The following is a 12,450-nucleotide window of genomic DNA, read 5'->3' on the forward strand; positions in this document are numbered from 1 at the left end:
ACAGGCAAGATCCTCGCGTCCCGTCCTCAAGGCCAGAACGCCTAAGCAGGCATAAGGATCGAAGGAGACGAGACGGTATACCGCCCTCCTCGCCGTGCAATACCTCCCTACCCAACCCTTATCGAAGAACGTGTCCAGATTGTACCCCTAATGGTGACACTTGTCAGTGACGGAGCTTGCATGCTGCATTCCGGAACCTTGTTCTATAACCACCCAATCTGCCATGCATGGCATGGCAGTTTGACAAAACTTCGTTTTGCACTCGTCTCCAGACCGTTATTCGTCGACCGCGGGAAAGAAAACAGACGCGGACGAAAGGATGTTGCAAACCCTTCTTTTGATTTACACTATACATGCCACAGTGAGCATTTTGGTTATCCCCTCCCCCCCCCTCCACGACGTCATGAACCGCATTCCAGTCAAAATTTCCCGCTCTGGAAGCAGAAACGAAACGCCTCCCGTGGGAACGACGAAGGCCCATTTTTTCCGGGATCCCCCACAAGCCCTCGCCTTCTTCAACAACTCCAAGATGAACGCCCGAAACCCTCGGAAGGGCGGTGCCCGTCGGCGAACCCTTAGCCTTCTAGGCCTGCTAGATCCGTACGTACGTACTTAGGTAGGTAAATTAGAGCAGCAAAGATGATTTGGCCTCTCGCCCACCGCCCCTCCCTCCCAGATCAGAAACCGCCCCAAAGGCCTGGGCCTTTTCTCCGAATCCACTCACCAGCACCCGGCGTCGTCGACCGCTAGTCTCGCCTGTCTGCTTCCCCCCGTGCGATCCCCGTTCCGTCCGTCCTTCCGTCCCAGCCCGCGCATTTGAATCTCTCTCTCTTCCATGAGTGTCTCTCTCATCACGCCACCCCCCTTGGCCTTTTCCCCGTTCAAGATTCAAGAAGGAGGTGAGGAAAAAGCCCCGTCTCCGGTTTGCAGAATGCATACACCATAAACGGCGTTCCCCGCGTCATCCGCCTTCGGTAATCCAAAACCCATTCTCTCTGCTAATTCTAACTGCAAGCCATTGTCGGCACATAACAAGCCCCGCCGCGGACAATACCGTTGCGACCAGTCCGCCAGCCTGCGATCACGATTTTCTCCCCCTCTCAAGCCCGGGTTGAGGGAGGAAGGGGACGTGTTTTTCTTTTTTCTCTTTTTTATGCCTCCCCTTCCCCCAGTAACATCAAACAACAAGTAAATTAAGAAGTGAAAAGGCCTCCTGTGCATATGTCGCGCACGCACACACACACACCCCCCTCTTGTGATAAGGTTGTGGCAAGATGTAAACAACCCGACTCATGTCTGCGGGGGAGGAGGGGGGGGTGGGCTCTTGGTTCCTCTCACGTCCATCGGTGCAATATCGTGAACATGGAGGCCGATAAACTCTCGCGTACCCAGACGTGCATCGTCGCGCCAGACCGACGCACTCCCTCTCGAGACCACTAGGGTAAGAGGGCAGAGGAGGAGGCACTAAGTGGTTTTTGGTGGAAAAAAAAAATTTGAACTCGGCACAGGCGGTGGAACGTAATTGAATGCGTCCCTCTTCGAGAATCCATGAAAGCAAAGGGGACCAGAAAACAAAAACCAGGGGGCAGATTGACATTGGGGCCGTCTAGATGACCGCAGCGCAAGCATGTCCAATGTCTCGCATGTGAAGCTGAATGCAATCCATTTCAGACCCGTGGCTGCATTCGAAATCACGAGGGCATCAACTGAGGAGGTAAGCTCACCGCTAGCGTCAACCGTTCTCGACCACCCACCCGGAACTCAGACTGGCCCAGACTGCAAGCGGGGGGGGGGGGGGGAAACTGCTGTTCACGAAACCAAAATCTCGGGATAAATGCAATTGTTTGGGAGCGGCTATGCCGTCATGTTTGTAATTCATGGGTGATATATTGAATCTTTGTCAACCCCGGGCGTATTTCTACTACGCCATATCATGTGTGCGCTGGCCGTTTCTGTGCGGCAGCGGTCCAAAGTCCAATCCGAATCCCGCATCATCTTCCATGCGAGGATGCTAAACAGCCTGAAAAAGTGGAGAAATAACCTATGTCCATGAATGACCGCCCAACACCGATCCATATATGCAAATGCCCGAGGATGCTCTATCCTCATTCGTATTCCATGTACCAGTATCCATTACCCAGCCCAACGCCCTCGGGGAGACTCGAAGAAGGTGAAAAAAAGAAAAGGACAAAAGGAGAGAAAAAAGGCTGTCGCCCCATTCGCTGTCTCTATAGCACAATCCAACACCATGCTTTTAGGGGTGGCTCAAAACGCAAGAAACTGTAAAAAGATGAGGCTGTAACAGGAGAAAAAGATCCGGATCATGCAGTCTACCGCACTGTCACTGCACCACCGAAAACGCGACCCCACATGCCACGGCCCATGCGTGCTCTTTTAGCCTTTGTGCCGTCTTGCATGTCGCGAAGCTCCTCGGTGCTGATTTCGTAGGGAAGAAGTGGTTTCCGCTTCGGCAAAGTGGACGCCGGGTGCTCAATGTGAACCTCAACCGGCGAGTCGTACAAGCTGCCGTTGGGCACGTACATGTACGGCTCATCGGCGGGGTTGTCCAGCGGCGTCGTGGCCCGCGACTGGGAGCGGCTTGACGCTACAGAAGGAGCATAGGAGCCGATGGAGCTGCCGTAGCTGCTGCTATAACACAAGCCAGGGGGGGTGATAGAAGAGCCGCTGCAAGTGCGAGTATGATCCGGCGTCTCTTGTCGTGAACGAGAACTGGCGCGAGATGAGGGGGGGCTGGGGTAAGTGGCCATGTTGTACATTCCCTCCTGCCTCCGGCGCATCTCCTCCTCCTGCTTGCGGCGGCGTGCCAAGCGACGGGCATGCTTGGCTTCGATTTCGGCGCGAATGGGCGCGAGGAAGGGGTCAAGCTCGCGGTAGAGATCCTCCTCGGTGATTCTCAGATCCCAGTCCAGCAAGAAGAGAAGCTGCTTCTCCATTAGATTGACTTCCGTTCTGCTGAAGCCAAAGTTGGAGAAGTCGTTGTTGGCATGGCTGTAAGTAGCCCAGTGCTTGTTCTTGGGCGAACTGTCGTTCAGGTACTTGGCGGTCAATATGAGGGCGGCAAGGAAGATGCGGTGAGTGGTGCACCGGAGACCACGAGCCATGGGCTGCAGACGAGACTTGAGCCGAGTGAGGTATACGAGTGTCGACATAAGAGTTGGGACCTGGACGTTGGACGAGACAACGAGTTGGGTGATGAAGGCCTCAAGCGTAGGCAGGTCAGCGTCTTCGGAGCGGACAGGGCGGGGTTCGGGCGTTCTGGGTGGTGTCGGGGGGAGCTGCTGTTGACGATATGCCTCTGCGGATGCGGGAGGCATCAGAGCACTGTCGCATGCGATGACATTGTAGGCGGCACCGGCCAGGTAGGAAATCATCGACTTGCTGACGGGTTGGTAGACGAAGTGGTCAAGGGCGGCGGCGTTGAGCTCGGTCGAGCTGAGATATGACCGTGACTCCATTGCGTCGTGTATGTGTATGTGTGAGGGTGGTTGGTTGGGGTATCCTTTGGGTGAGGATGGGAGGTTGGGTAGTCGTATGAGTAGGGCTCCTGGGGTGGGAGGGTCAAGGAAGGAGGATTCCTTTGGGTTACTGTTGAGGTCGTTGAAGAGTGACGAAATGAAGGAGAGAAGAGGGAATCTCAGACGGGCAGCCTGGGCTGATATATTAGACGAAAAGGAGGGTGCGAGTATGGGGTGCGGCGAAGTTCATGTGCCTTGTCGCAAGTGCTGGGGCCAGGCTTTGGGATGGGCCTGCCTGGTAACACCGGCGGCGCTGGGGGATGCGGAACAGCTGGGTGACGTGCGGTCCACGAGGCTGAGTGGGCAGGTTGTCAGGGGGTCGCTAGTCAAGTGCTAGCGTAGTAGGGGGGGGTTAGTTTTTTAGGGAGTCTCAGCAGGACGCCGACGGAAGTGCCTGTTGGAGGGGCTTGGATGCTTGGAGTGGGCTGGAATGGTGTAGATCCCAGGGGGGGTACAGGGGTGTGCAAGCGGGCAAGGGCGTGGGGGGGGGGGGGGGGGGTGCTTGCTTTGGTTCAGGTGGCAGGGGTGCGTAATCTTTTTTAGAGGGAGGGGTGAACAGAATCAAGTCGCCGTGGTGTGGCGATACAACTTTCTCAGACAAGAAGCGAGGTCGCAAGGGACGGGCTAGCCGGCAGGGGTGGGTCTGGATTTGGCGGGTTGCAGTGAGTCGGTGCTTGCGGATTGCACTTTCTTGCTGCTGCTGCTGTTGCTTCAGTTCTCTGCCCAGACAACTAATATCTGTCCGTTGCGACGACTTCGTGATAGCGACTCTGACCGTATGGCCTTGGCGGTGTAGACTGATGCGTTGCGGAACACACGGCTGTCTAGCTATTATTGTTCTTGTTTTTTTGTTGTTTTTTCTTCGTGTTTCTCTTTTTTTTTTTTGTGCTGTTGTATCCTGGCAATGCAAATGCGATAATGGGAATCCAAGGATACGCAATACAATTTTGAACCTTCTGGAAAAACCACTCGATGGCCTACGACGGATCGAGCAATGGGCAGAGTTTTGAATGTCTGCAAGCGGACGTGGTAACAGAGCCAAAGCTGCCAAGTGCTTGGAAAAGTTGTGGGTGAGGAGGTGACGCCGTCAAACAAAACGACCAGGGCGAGTCAGGGTGTGCGGTTTTGGGGGTTGGGAGAAAAGGATAAAGACGACGATGCAATTTGATGGTGCTCGACGAAATGAGACGATGCGTCAAGCCGTCTAGGACAGATTGAGCCAACGGACTGCAAATCGAATTCAACCGGACTGATTGAGAGATTGATTGACGGTCAGATCTCGCCCGCTTGATTAGTTGCTCGAGGCGTTAAAAGCGGCAGAGCGGGATCAAAGCAAGATCGGTGGTATCAGCAGCTTTGGTTGACGACTGTTAAAACTGCAGGGTTTCCAAACCAGCGGACGGCGTTCGATGATTGTAGATTGTCGATAAATTATTCTCGGGACCGCGGCTGATGCGTTGCCGATGCTGGCAGTGGGTGTACGTGTAGGTCAAGCAGCAGGGACCACAAAGAGTGAGTGCTTGTTGACTGGGCTTTGTTCGGCCGGGATCCGAATGCCGAAAGCGTGAGGCAGCGTACCAGGACGGGGAAATCTATTGACGCTTCTTTGCGCGTAAAGTGGGAGCTAGAGCCAGGCTCGCTCGAGCTCGTCCGGCAGCGTGTTGCTAAAGATGAACCAAGGCGAGACGGATAAAGCGTGAAGGTTCGGGATAGACCTAGTCTGGAATATCTTGATGCGACAAGAAACCCAAGAGGCAATGAACGAGAGTCGGAAATGACGACGGTCGACCAACTTCCAGAGGCGGGTTTGAGCAACGTGCTAGGATGGCCAGAGGGCGAGGCTTTCGTAATGCGCGTTTCCGAGGCGAGCCTGCTTTCCACGGATAGATGAAGCGATGGGGAGAGTAGATGGTACGCGAGATGTGGCTGCGGGATTGTGGGGTGGACAGGGTAGCCCGTACTTGTTGACTCGCAAAGTGCAGGTTCAGGACAGTTGGGCGAGAGGCGGTGTTGGTCGTCTTCCGCGAATGGAAAGCCGCAAGCAGGGGTCTTCCAAGTTGGGCAGATGGCGTCGACTGGATTGGATGGATGGGGTTGATTCAAGACCACACACGCTATTGTCGAAGGGTCGAGGCTTTCGGGCGAAATCGAAGGCGGAATTGAACGCAATGGGGGTAAGGTGCTGCTTTGGTGGCGTGGCGAGTCTTGACCTTGTTGATGCAAAACTTGACGCACGAGTATCGAGTTGGTGGGCTCGAGGATCTGGAGCGACGTGCCTCGGGCGGGAAATGTAGGGGAGACAAGGACACGGAAAAATGCCTGGGTGATGTTTCGTGGTGACGATGCCGATGATGGTGGTAAGGATGACTGATGGGATGACGCGGCTGGCTCGACCTTTTTAATTTAGACTCGCGTGAGCGGATTAGGACGAGGAAGAGAGGGATATGCGACAGTAGGGTAGTGACGATGAAAAGATTCAATAGATCCAACAAGAAAAGAATCTATTCGATTCCAACTTCTCCGTGTTGTTGGTTCGGAGGGGCAGCAGGAGGGAGCGACTGTGCGAGTGCAGCAGGCGGAAGGCGCTGTACACCGGAGTGGGGTGCGCAGCTAGCTGTTGTGGGACAGAGACACCCGATTGGAATGCACAGTCGTTGGAAGGGGGAAGGAGCTTGGGTACAGAGACGCGATGACCGGCAACGGAGGGTCTCAAATTGAGTAAGGGTAGATCGGACGAGAAACCAAGTGTCGAGCAAATGAACGGGTTAGTCGACAATAAAGCCGCAACGAGGGGTGTGCAAAATGACAGAACAGATCTGATTCGTACTGGCCGGGCCGGCTGTTGATACAGATGAATCGAGGCAAGTCCTCGGTGTAGTGGTAGACCGGTGGCTGCGATGGACGGCGGTGAAGCTCGGTCAACGATGCTGCCGCTATTGGAGACGGAAAAAAGAGCTAGGTCGGTTATCGTATTCTATACAACAACCCTCGAATGCCGATGACGACGATGATGATGATGATGCAACCGAATTAATAAAAATCAAAAAATCAAAGTCAAGTCCTGTCAGACAAAACTCGAGACTCAAGAGGGAGGAGGACACAGGGATGAAGACTATAGTGCAAGAGGCGTCGAGGTGAGGGATGACTTTGGATATATTTACTTTTGCAAGTGCAAGGCCAAGACCACCCCGGGTGCTGGCTCAGACCACGCAAGATTGCTTGCTTCCCCGTACCAAGGAATCGACATTGCCATGGGCCGAAGCAGCTGCAGGACGTGACCCGCTGGTTGTCGACGGCGACGGCGACCACCATAACCAACTTTATTGAGTGTCTCACGCAGACCGTTGACTGGCCATCGCAACTCGGTCGGTAGTGCCACCTTGTCCACCCCAGTTCCGCTTCGCACCGGAATCGATGCCATTTCAGCCAGTAATTGCAGAAACATCAAGACACGATCCCACAAGCAAGGGCCCATGTCTCTCGTACCAGCAGCGGGAACATTGGCTGCAGCAAATATCAGCAAAGTACACGCTCACACGGGTAAAAAAAGGAATGGAGGAGAAACCAGCTTAACCCGTCCCCAGCCATTCGTTTATTCTCCCCATTCACGGTATACACTATCTATCTACCCCGGTAGGTAGGTAGCGCGTAGGTAGATAGATAGCTTAGTCTGCGCTGGCCTGGTCGGTATGCGTCGTTCTGGTTGGTTGTCTCTCTCGTATTGGACCGTGGCTTCTTGCCGTCTGACTGGCCAACGACGGCACATACGAACACCACCGAAGCCACGACGACGTACGATGGACATCTACCGGTAGGCAACTACCTAGGTACGTACCTTGCTCCTCCTCTTCTCTCCCTTGCCTCGTGCCTGCCTCCACTGGCGAAGGAAGAAACCACTCATCAGCCGCCAGCTCAACACCCAAAAAAACAACATCAAAGCATACAGAATAGGGCCGGGGTAGGTCAACGCACGCAGCACGTCAGCTTTGCTCCCGTCTTCACCCCAGCCCGCCTGTCAGGCTCAGGGACGTCGTTCCCAAAAGACTTTCGACTGACACGACACGACAGATGCACGCGGCTCATTGGTGGCTGCGTCTTCCGCTGACTGTGCAGATGAAACAAGCGATAGGCAGCTCTCCCTCCATCTCTACACCAATCGATCCAAGGCCAAGAGCAACAAGAACAGGGCTCTCTGTCGACTCGAACTCGGATCCGCGTTATCCCCCCCCCCCCCCCCCCCCTTCTTCATCTATTCCCGTACGAAGTATGGCGCCTGGTCCAATGGGCGTTTAATCGCTGCTATTCTTATTTTCTGCCCCCCTGCACTGAAACAGCGTATCGACGTGCCGTGCCTCTTCGCCTTACCTGATCAAGACGGGGCCGTCGACGTGCGACAACATGGCCAATCCACATCTAGCACCACGCCGCGTGGTCGCCGACCGCTGGAAGCAACCGGCCCGCGTCGCTCGCGACCGACCTTTCTTGACCAGACGCCGACGCGCCGCCGCCTTCCCCCTCGCCTCTTGTGGCACCCGCTGTTCTCCGTGGACTGTGGACCAACTCCAATCTAATTCAACCGCTGTTGGGCTGCCGCCCAGGTCTAGCTGTGCTGCCTACTCTGCATCGAGAGACGATTCTGCTACCTGCCTGCAATTTCCTTCCTCGTCGCTTCCGTAGCCGCATTTGGCAGCATTAACAGTCCTGCAGCGAGGCCTGTCGCATCGTCGCAAATGATCGGGTCAACCGGCAAACAATCAAGCGCCCTGCTTGGGCCTCTTTGGCAGTGTTTTTACACTCTGGCCTGCACACGGGACGCCAGAGTCGTCCATCAAAGCCATGTACGCTGCGGCCAACGCCGATTTGGTACGCGATACAGCTTTTCTTCCATGATGCCGCCTCGCGTCCGAGACTTTAACGACTGAGGAGCCACATGCATTAGACTTTGGTATCTTTCAAAGACCAATGCCCGCGCTGGCTTACAAACACACGAATCAGGACCCGCGCCCGCAAACCATAGCACAGCGTAGCCAATCCGGCTTGGCCAATCTTACCGTTTTCCAAACCCACCATGATTGACGGTCCCCATACTACATCAGCAGTTCAGCAGCAGAACGGGCGTCGCAAAACGCTAAGCGGTCGGTGTCCCTGATGAAACGAAACATTCAACGCCATCACCATTATGCTCTGAGACACTCCCTGGACCTTGAACAATGGCTGTCACCAGCTTAACCGTCAGCTAACGGGAACACGAAGGATAGTCGCCTAACCTTGACCAATCCTTCCTGCCCCGGTGACCAACCGACATGCTCATCAGTGGCCAGTCATCGGCCTAAAGAGGTTTTAGACGTTGACTAGCCCAGTCCAGCTAGCAGCATCTACCTACCACCCCACGAACCTCAAGCGTCACTCGGAAGCTTGCTTCTTTGTCGGGCTCTTGGGGTACCGTAGTGTAGGTAGGTATCAGCCAAACATTCCAGAGCCTGGCGCATGCCCACTTACCTAGGTATATGAAAAGGGCGAAGGGGGCCATTTCATCCCGTGGCTTTACTGCAGCTTGCCACCCACTGAAATCTTGGGGACTTAGGAAGTCATACCAGCATCTCCATGGCGGAGCTCGTCCAATCTTCTCCCTGCCCCGAAAACGCTTACGGGATGGTTAGACCCTGGTGAGCCTACCGGTTGAGCAATCTGTCTCTGCCAAAGCTGCCAACAGGCACGGCCCCCATCATCGGCCCAAAGTCAAGGTTTCGGCTTCGCATGACTGATCGCTCCCTTCCCGCAATTGACAAGAGGCCTGGCCGTACCGTGGCAGGGAACGTGCTCGTTCCACCGGTACCAATCTCTCTGCGGAAACCCTACTGGTGGCAATACCTATCGGTCATCGCTGGCATCGTCTGTGACTATCGTTCCCTGAGGTAGATCGTTCCCCACGTTACGGTTTCATGCGTCTGCCTTTCATTCCCAATCGAATGCATCCCTCCTCCCCTTGGGCTCGACGTGTGCCTGGATCGTGGCCGGGATCACTTTATTGGATCATCATATCCCCTTTTCTCCTTCCGTTTTCTTTTTAGTGCGACCGGTGGACTGACGCACGCCCGAGCGCAGGGTAAAGGCTGGGAACGCGAGGGGATGATCAAGTTGGCTGGCTCGGAGGGAAGCCAACACGAGCACTGACAACAGCGCCGGTCTACCTACCTATCTGTATATCGCCAATCCGTACAAACTCTCGTCCGAAATGGCGACCAGTTTGCAAGAAGATGGGATGGCAGCTGACAAGGAGGCAAAGACGCCGTCGACTGCTATTACACGCCCGAGCTCTACTGGCGGCGGCGTCGATAGCCCCGCGCCATGGAAAATTTCAGAATTCCCTCCTGCGACGGTGGCTTCGCCATGACCCGCTGGTCCCCAGCCAGTCAGCCGGATGTACCAGGCGAGCTAGTCTGACCCAAATTGCATCCCCTCCTTCCTTTCGTAGCCCGCATCAGAACCCAAGATGTTAATCAAGTCAAGGGCCTCTACTGCCCATTGCGGCGGCGTCAGTTGGATTGATGGATCTGGGGGTGCACCTTTTGGCAAGCACTTATCTCGGGCAGGACTACACTATACTAACGACCGCCACCCATGCATCGAGGCGTTGCGTGCTCAGATGCCATCACGCTTGAGAGTTCTGCAACAGCCCAAGCTCATGCCGTCGAGCTGAAGTTTCCCCCTGAATGACGGGCCCGGCCTGCATGCAACCTCTTGTCTGCGATGCAGTGGGGACAGAAACACGAGTTACGTGGCTTGCCCAAACACCAGCGAGTGAGCCAGTGCATCACCGACGGTTTACTATGCACAGCGAGACACAAGATTCAGGGGGTTGGCCGATGGACCTTGTACTGTAAGTATGATGTAGGTAAGTACATGCAGGGGTGCCACCATGGCCACCAGCCAACACCAACACCTCTTCATTCTTCCACTATCGTCGGCCTGGCATTAGGGCCTGGCTCATTTCTTGTTGTGCACCAAATCAACCGGCTGCGTTATTGCAGTGTCCCATTCGCCATCCGCACGTCGAAATGGTTTCGGCACCGACGGTAGTTTTTACCGTCTCCCTTCTCCCTCTCGACAACGAACGGCTCCCAGGCTTCAGCTCCCTCCCTCCCTCCCTCCTTGTCGAACCGCGTCTCCACGAATGCCGGGAGACCCTGCCGCATCGGTCCTGGTGCGTCGGAGACCCCTCCGAGTGATGCTCATAAGAGCACCACGATTGGCCAGAGGGCATGCCGACCAAAGACCACCCCAGCAGTACGAGTTCGCCAATCGTGCGTCACCGCGCGGACCACACAAGGTCGCTGGGTCTCGAGACAATGTGTGGCTGAAATTTGCCAAGGGCACACCGTATCTTCCTCTATTGAACAAGGGCAACCATAGTGCCATGCCGCATTGCGACTCGGATAGATAGGTCATCCAAAGACATACATTTGCTTAACACAACAGATGGTGCAGTCATCTCCGCAACGGACATGTTATTCAATACAGATTCATGCGGCCACAGAAACGACGAACCAGTGAAGGTGTCGCGTCCCCTTAGCTGCGCCAGCTCATTCGATGCATGTCCCATGCCCTTTGCCTCAGCCTGAGTACCCCGCATAGACCGGCCCCTCCCATTTGAGCCACACATGCTCGAAGCACACGCCCCCCTTCCCTGTACCGGCCAGGGGCTTTCGCACACGCCTATTCGCCCAGCAGGGACTGTAAGGTGTGGCGCGTGCGCATTCGCAATCTGTCATCCCATCCCAATCGCTGATCGACGGCCTCGGCTCCGTTAGTCAGTTGATCGACAAGTCTCCCGTTCACACTCCTCAGGGGTTGTGCTGCCCTGCCTGCGTCGGCGTCCCCTTGCTCCAGCTGCCTGTATACTATGTATACCTACACTGCCTACTGTACTGTGTATCCGTAGGTATGTAGGTATTCGTAGCACTTCGTACCGGATTGCTTCTCGGCCGGGCCCTGCTGCCACAAGCATCAGCCACAATATGGGACCTGCATCGTCACCCAGCCCGCCACTTCCCAGACCTAACCCCCCCCCCAGACTCTTGATTACCTCAGGTAGTCATTTGCGTCGTGTCCCCTGAACTCCACGGGCCATCGGATTACGAGCTGGCGTCTCCGCAAAAGAAGCAGCCCCTCGGCATCTCGAGCTCAGCAACGCCACAGCGGTGCAGTCACATCCAACGTCACAACATAAGACGAAAACCCGCGTCCGAAAAACCCTGAGAAGAAACCCCGGCGGCAGGCCCGCCAAGCCTTTTTTCCGTACGACTCTCACTGTCCCGAGGGACGCGAAGTGCACTGCAAAAATTGCGACGAGTGAGCCATTCACCAGCCGCCCGCGGCGTTCGCTTGCCGACGCGTGGCGCCCGTCCGGCTGCCTTGGTTCTTTGACCAAAGCCGCCGCAGCTCCGACACGCATCAATCAACTACAGCGTCCTCGACCCTCGTTGACGGTGTCTTCTGCGACCCCTCGGCGGCACGACGCCGAGGCGCTGTTTCTGTTTGGGAACTGAGTCAACCTCAACGCCGATCCGCCTAAGGAACGCCAGGAAACACCTACCAGAGAAAAAGCATATACTCTATCTCGAAAAAATGTGAGACCTGCCTTCCACGCTCCGGTGCTGTTTAGCATTTGGGCGCCTCCACCTTGCTACGCAGACCCCTCCGGCTCCCATTAACAGCCAAGAAGGCTCCCGCATGACATCAAGAGGGCCAGATCGAGTTCCAGAGGCCAAGGTTTAGTGCCCGGTGTTGGGAGCTGCAAGGCTGCTTATCCCCATCGGTCACGAGAAAAAGCCCCTCGACCTCGCCATTGGCTAGAGCAAGGAATAGTCTCGTTGAGAACAAGCGACGAACCGCCCGCTCTCTTTCTCTCACA

General features: G+C 55.5%; 4 protein-coding genes across 4 annotated transcripts; 1 reads left to right on the forward strand and 3 right to left on the reverse strand.

The window, feature by feature from the left end:
- Positions 1–1,057: 1,057 nt before the first annotated feature.
- Positions 1,058–1,809, reverse strand: LY79DRAFT_227887 (uncharacterized protein). The gene has a single exon (XM_060551648.1). The coding sequence runs from the start codon at positions 1,595–1,597 to the stop codon at positions 1,178–1,180; it is 420 nt and encodes a 139-aa protein (XP_060413549.1). The 5' UTR covers positions 1,598–1,809; the 3' UTR covers positions 1,058–1,177.
- Positions 1,810–2,330: 521 nt separating this feature from the next.
- On the reverse strand, positions 2,331–3,476 carry LY79DRAFT_516729 (cyclin; the record flags this gene model as incomplete). The annotated part of the gene is made up of 1 exon (XM_060554852.1): positions 2,331–3,476. The coding sequence occupies one exon, from the start codon at positions 3,474–3,476 to the stop codon at positions 2,331–2,333; it is 1,146 nt and encodes a 381-aa protein (XP_060413550.1).
- Positions 3,477–6,675: 3,199 nt separating this feature from the next.
- LY79DRAFT_555657 (uncharacterized protein) lies at positions 6,676–7,095 on the reverse strand. The gene has a single exon (XM_060557947.1). It carries the CDS (start codon positions 7,009–7,011, stop codon positions 6,694–6,696), a length of 318 nt encoding a protein of 105 aa, XP_060413551.1. The 5' UTR covers positions 7,012–7,095; the 3' UTR covers positions 6,676–6,693.
- A 2,676-nt stretch (positions 7,096–9,771) lies between these two features.
- On the forward strand, positions 9,772–10,236 carry LY79DRAFT_670204 (uncharacterized protein; the record flags this gene model as incomplete). The annotated part of the gene is made up of 2 exons (XM_060563752.1): positions 9,772–9,915; positions 10,183–10,236. 2 exons carry the CDS (start codon positions 9,772–9,774, stop codon positions 10,234–10,236), a joined length of 198 nt encoding a protein of 65 aa, XP_060413552.1.
- Positions 10,237–12,450: the final 2,214 nt, after the last annotated feature.

Source organism: Colletotrichum navitas, assembly GCF_030913465.1.
Source record: "Colletotrichum navitas strain CBS 125086 chromosome Unknown LY79scaffold_34, whole genome shotgun sequence".
Lineage (NCBI taxonomy): Eukaryota > Fungi > Ascomycota > Sordariomycetes > Glomerellales > Glomerellaceae > Colletotrichum > Colletotrichum navitas.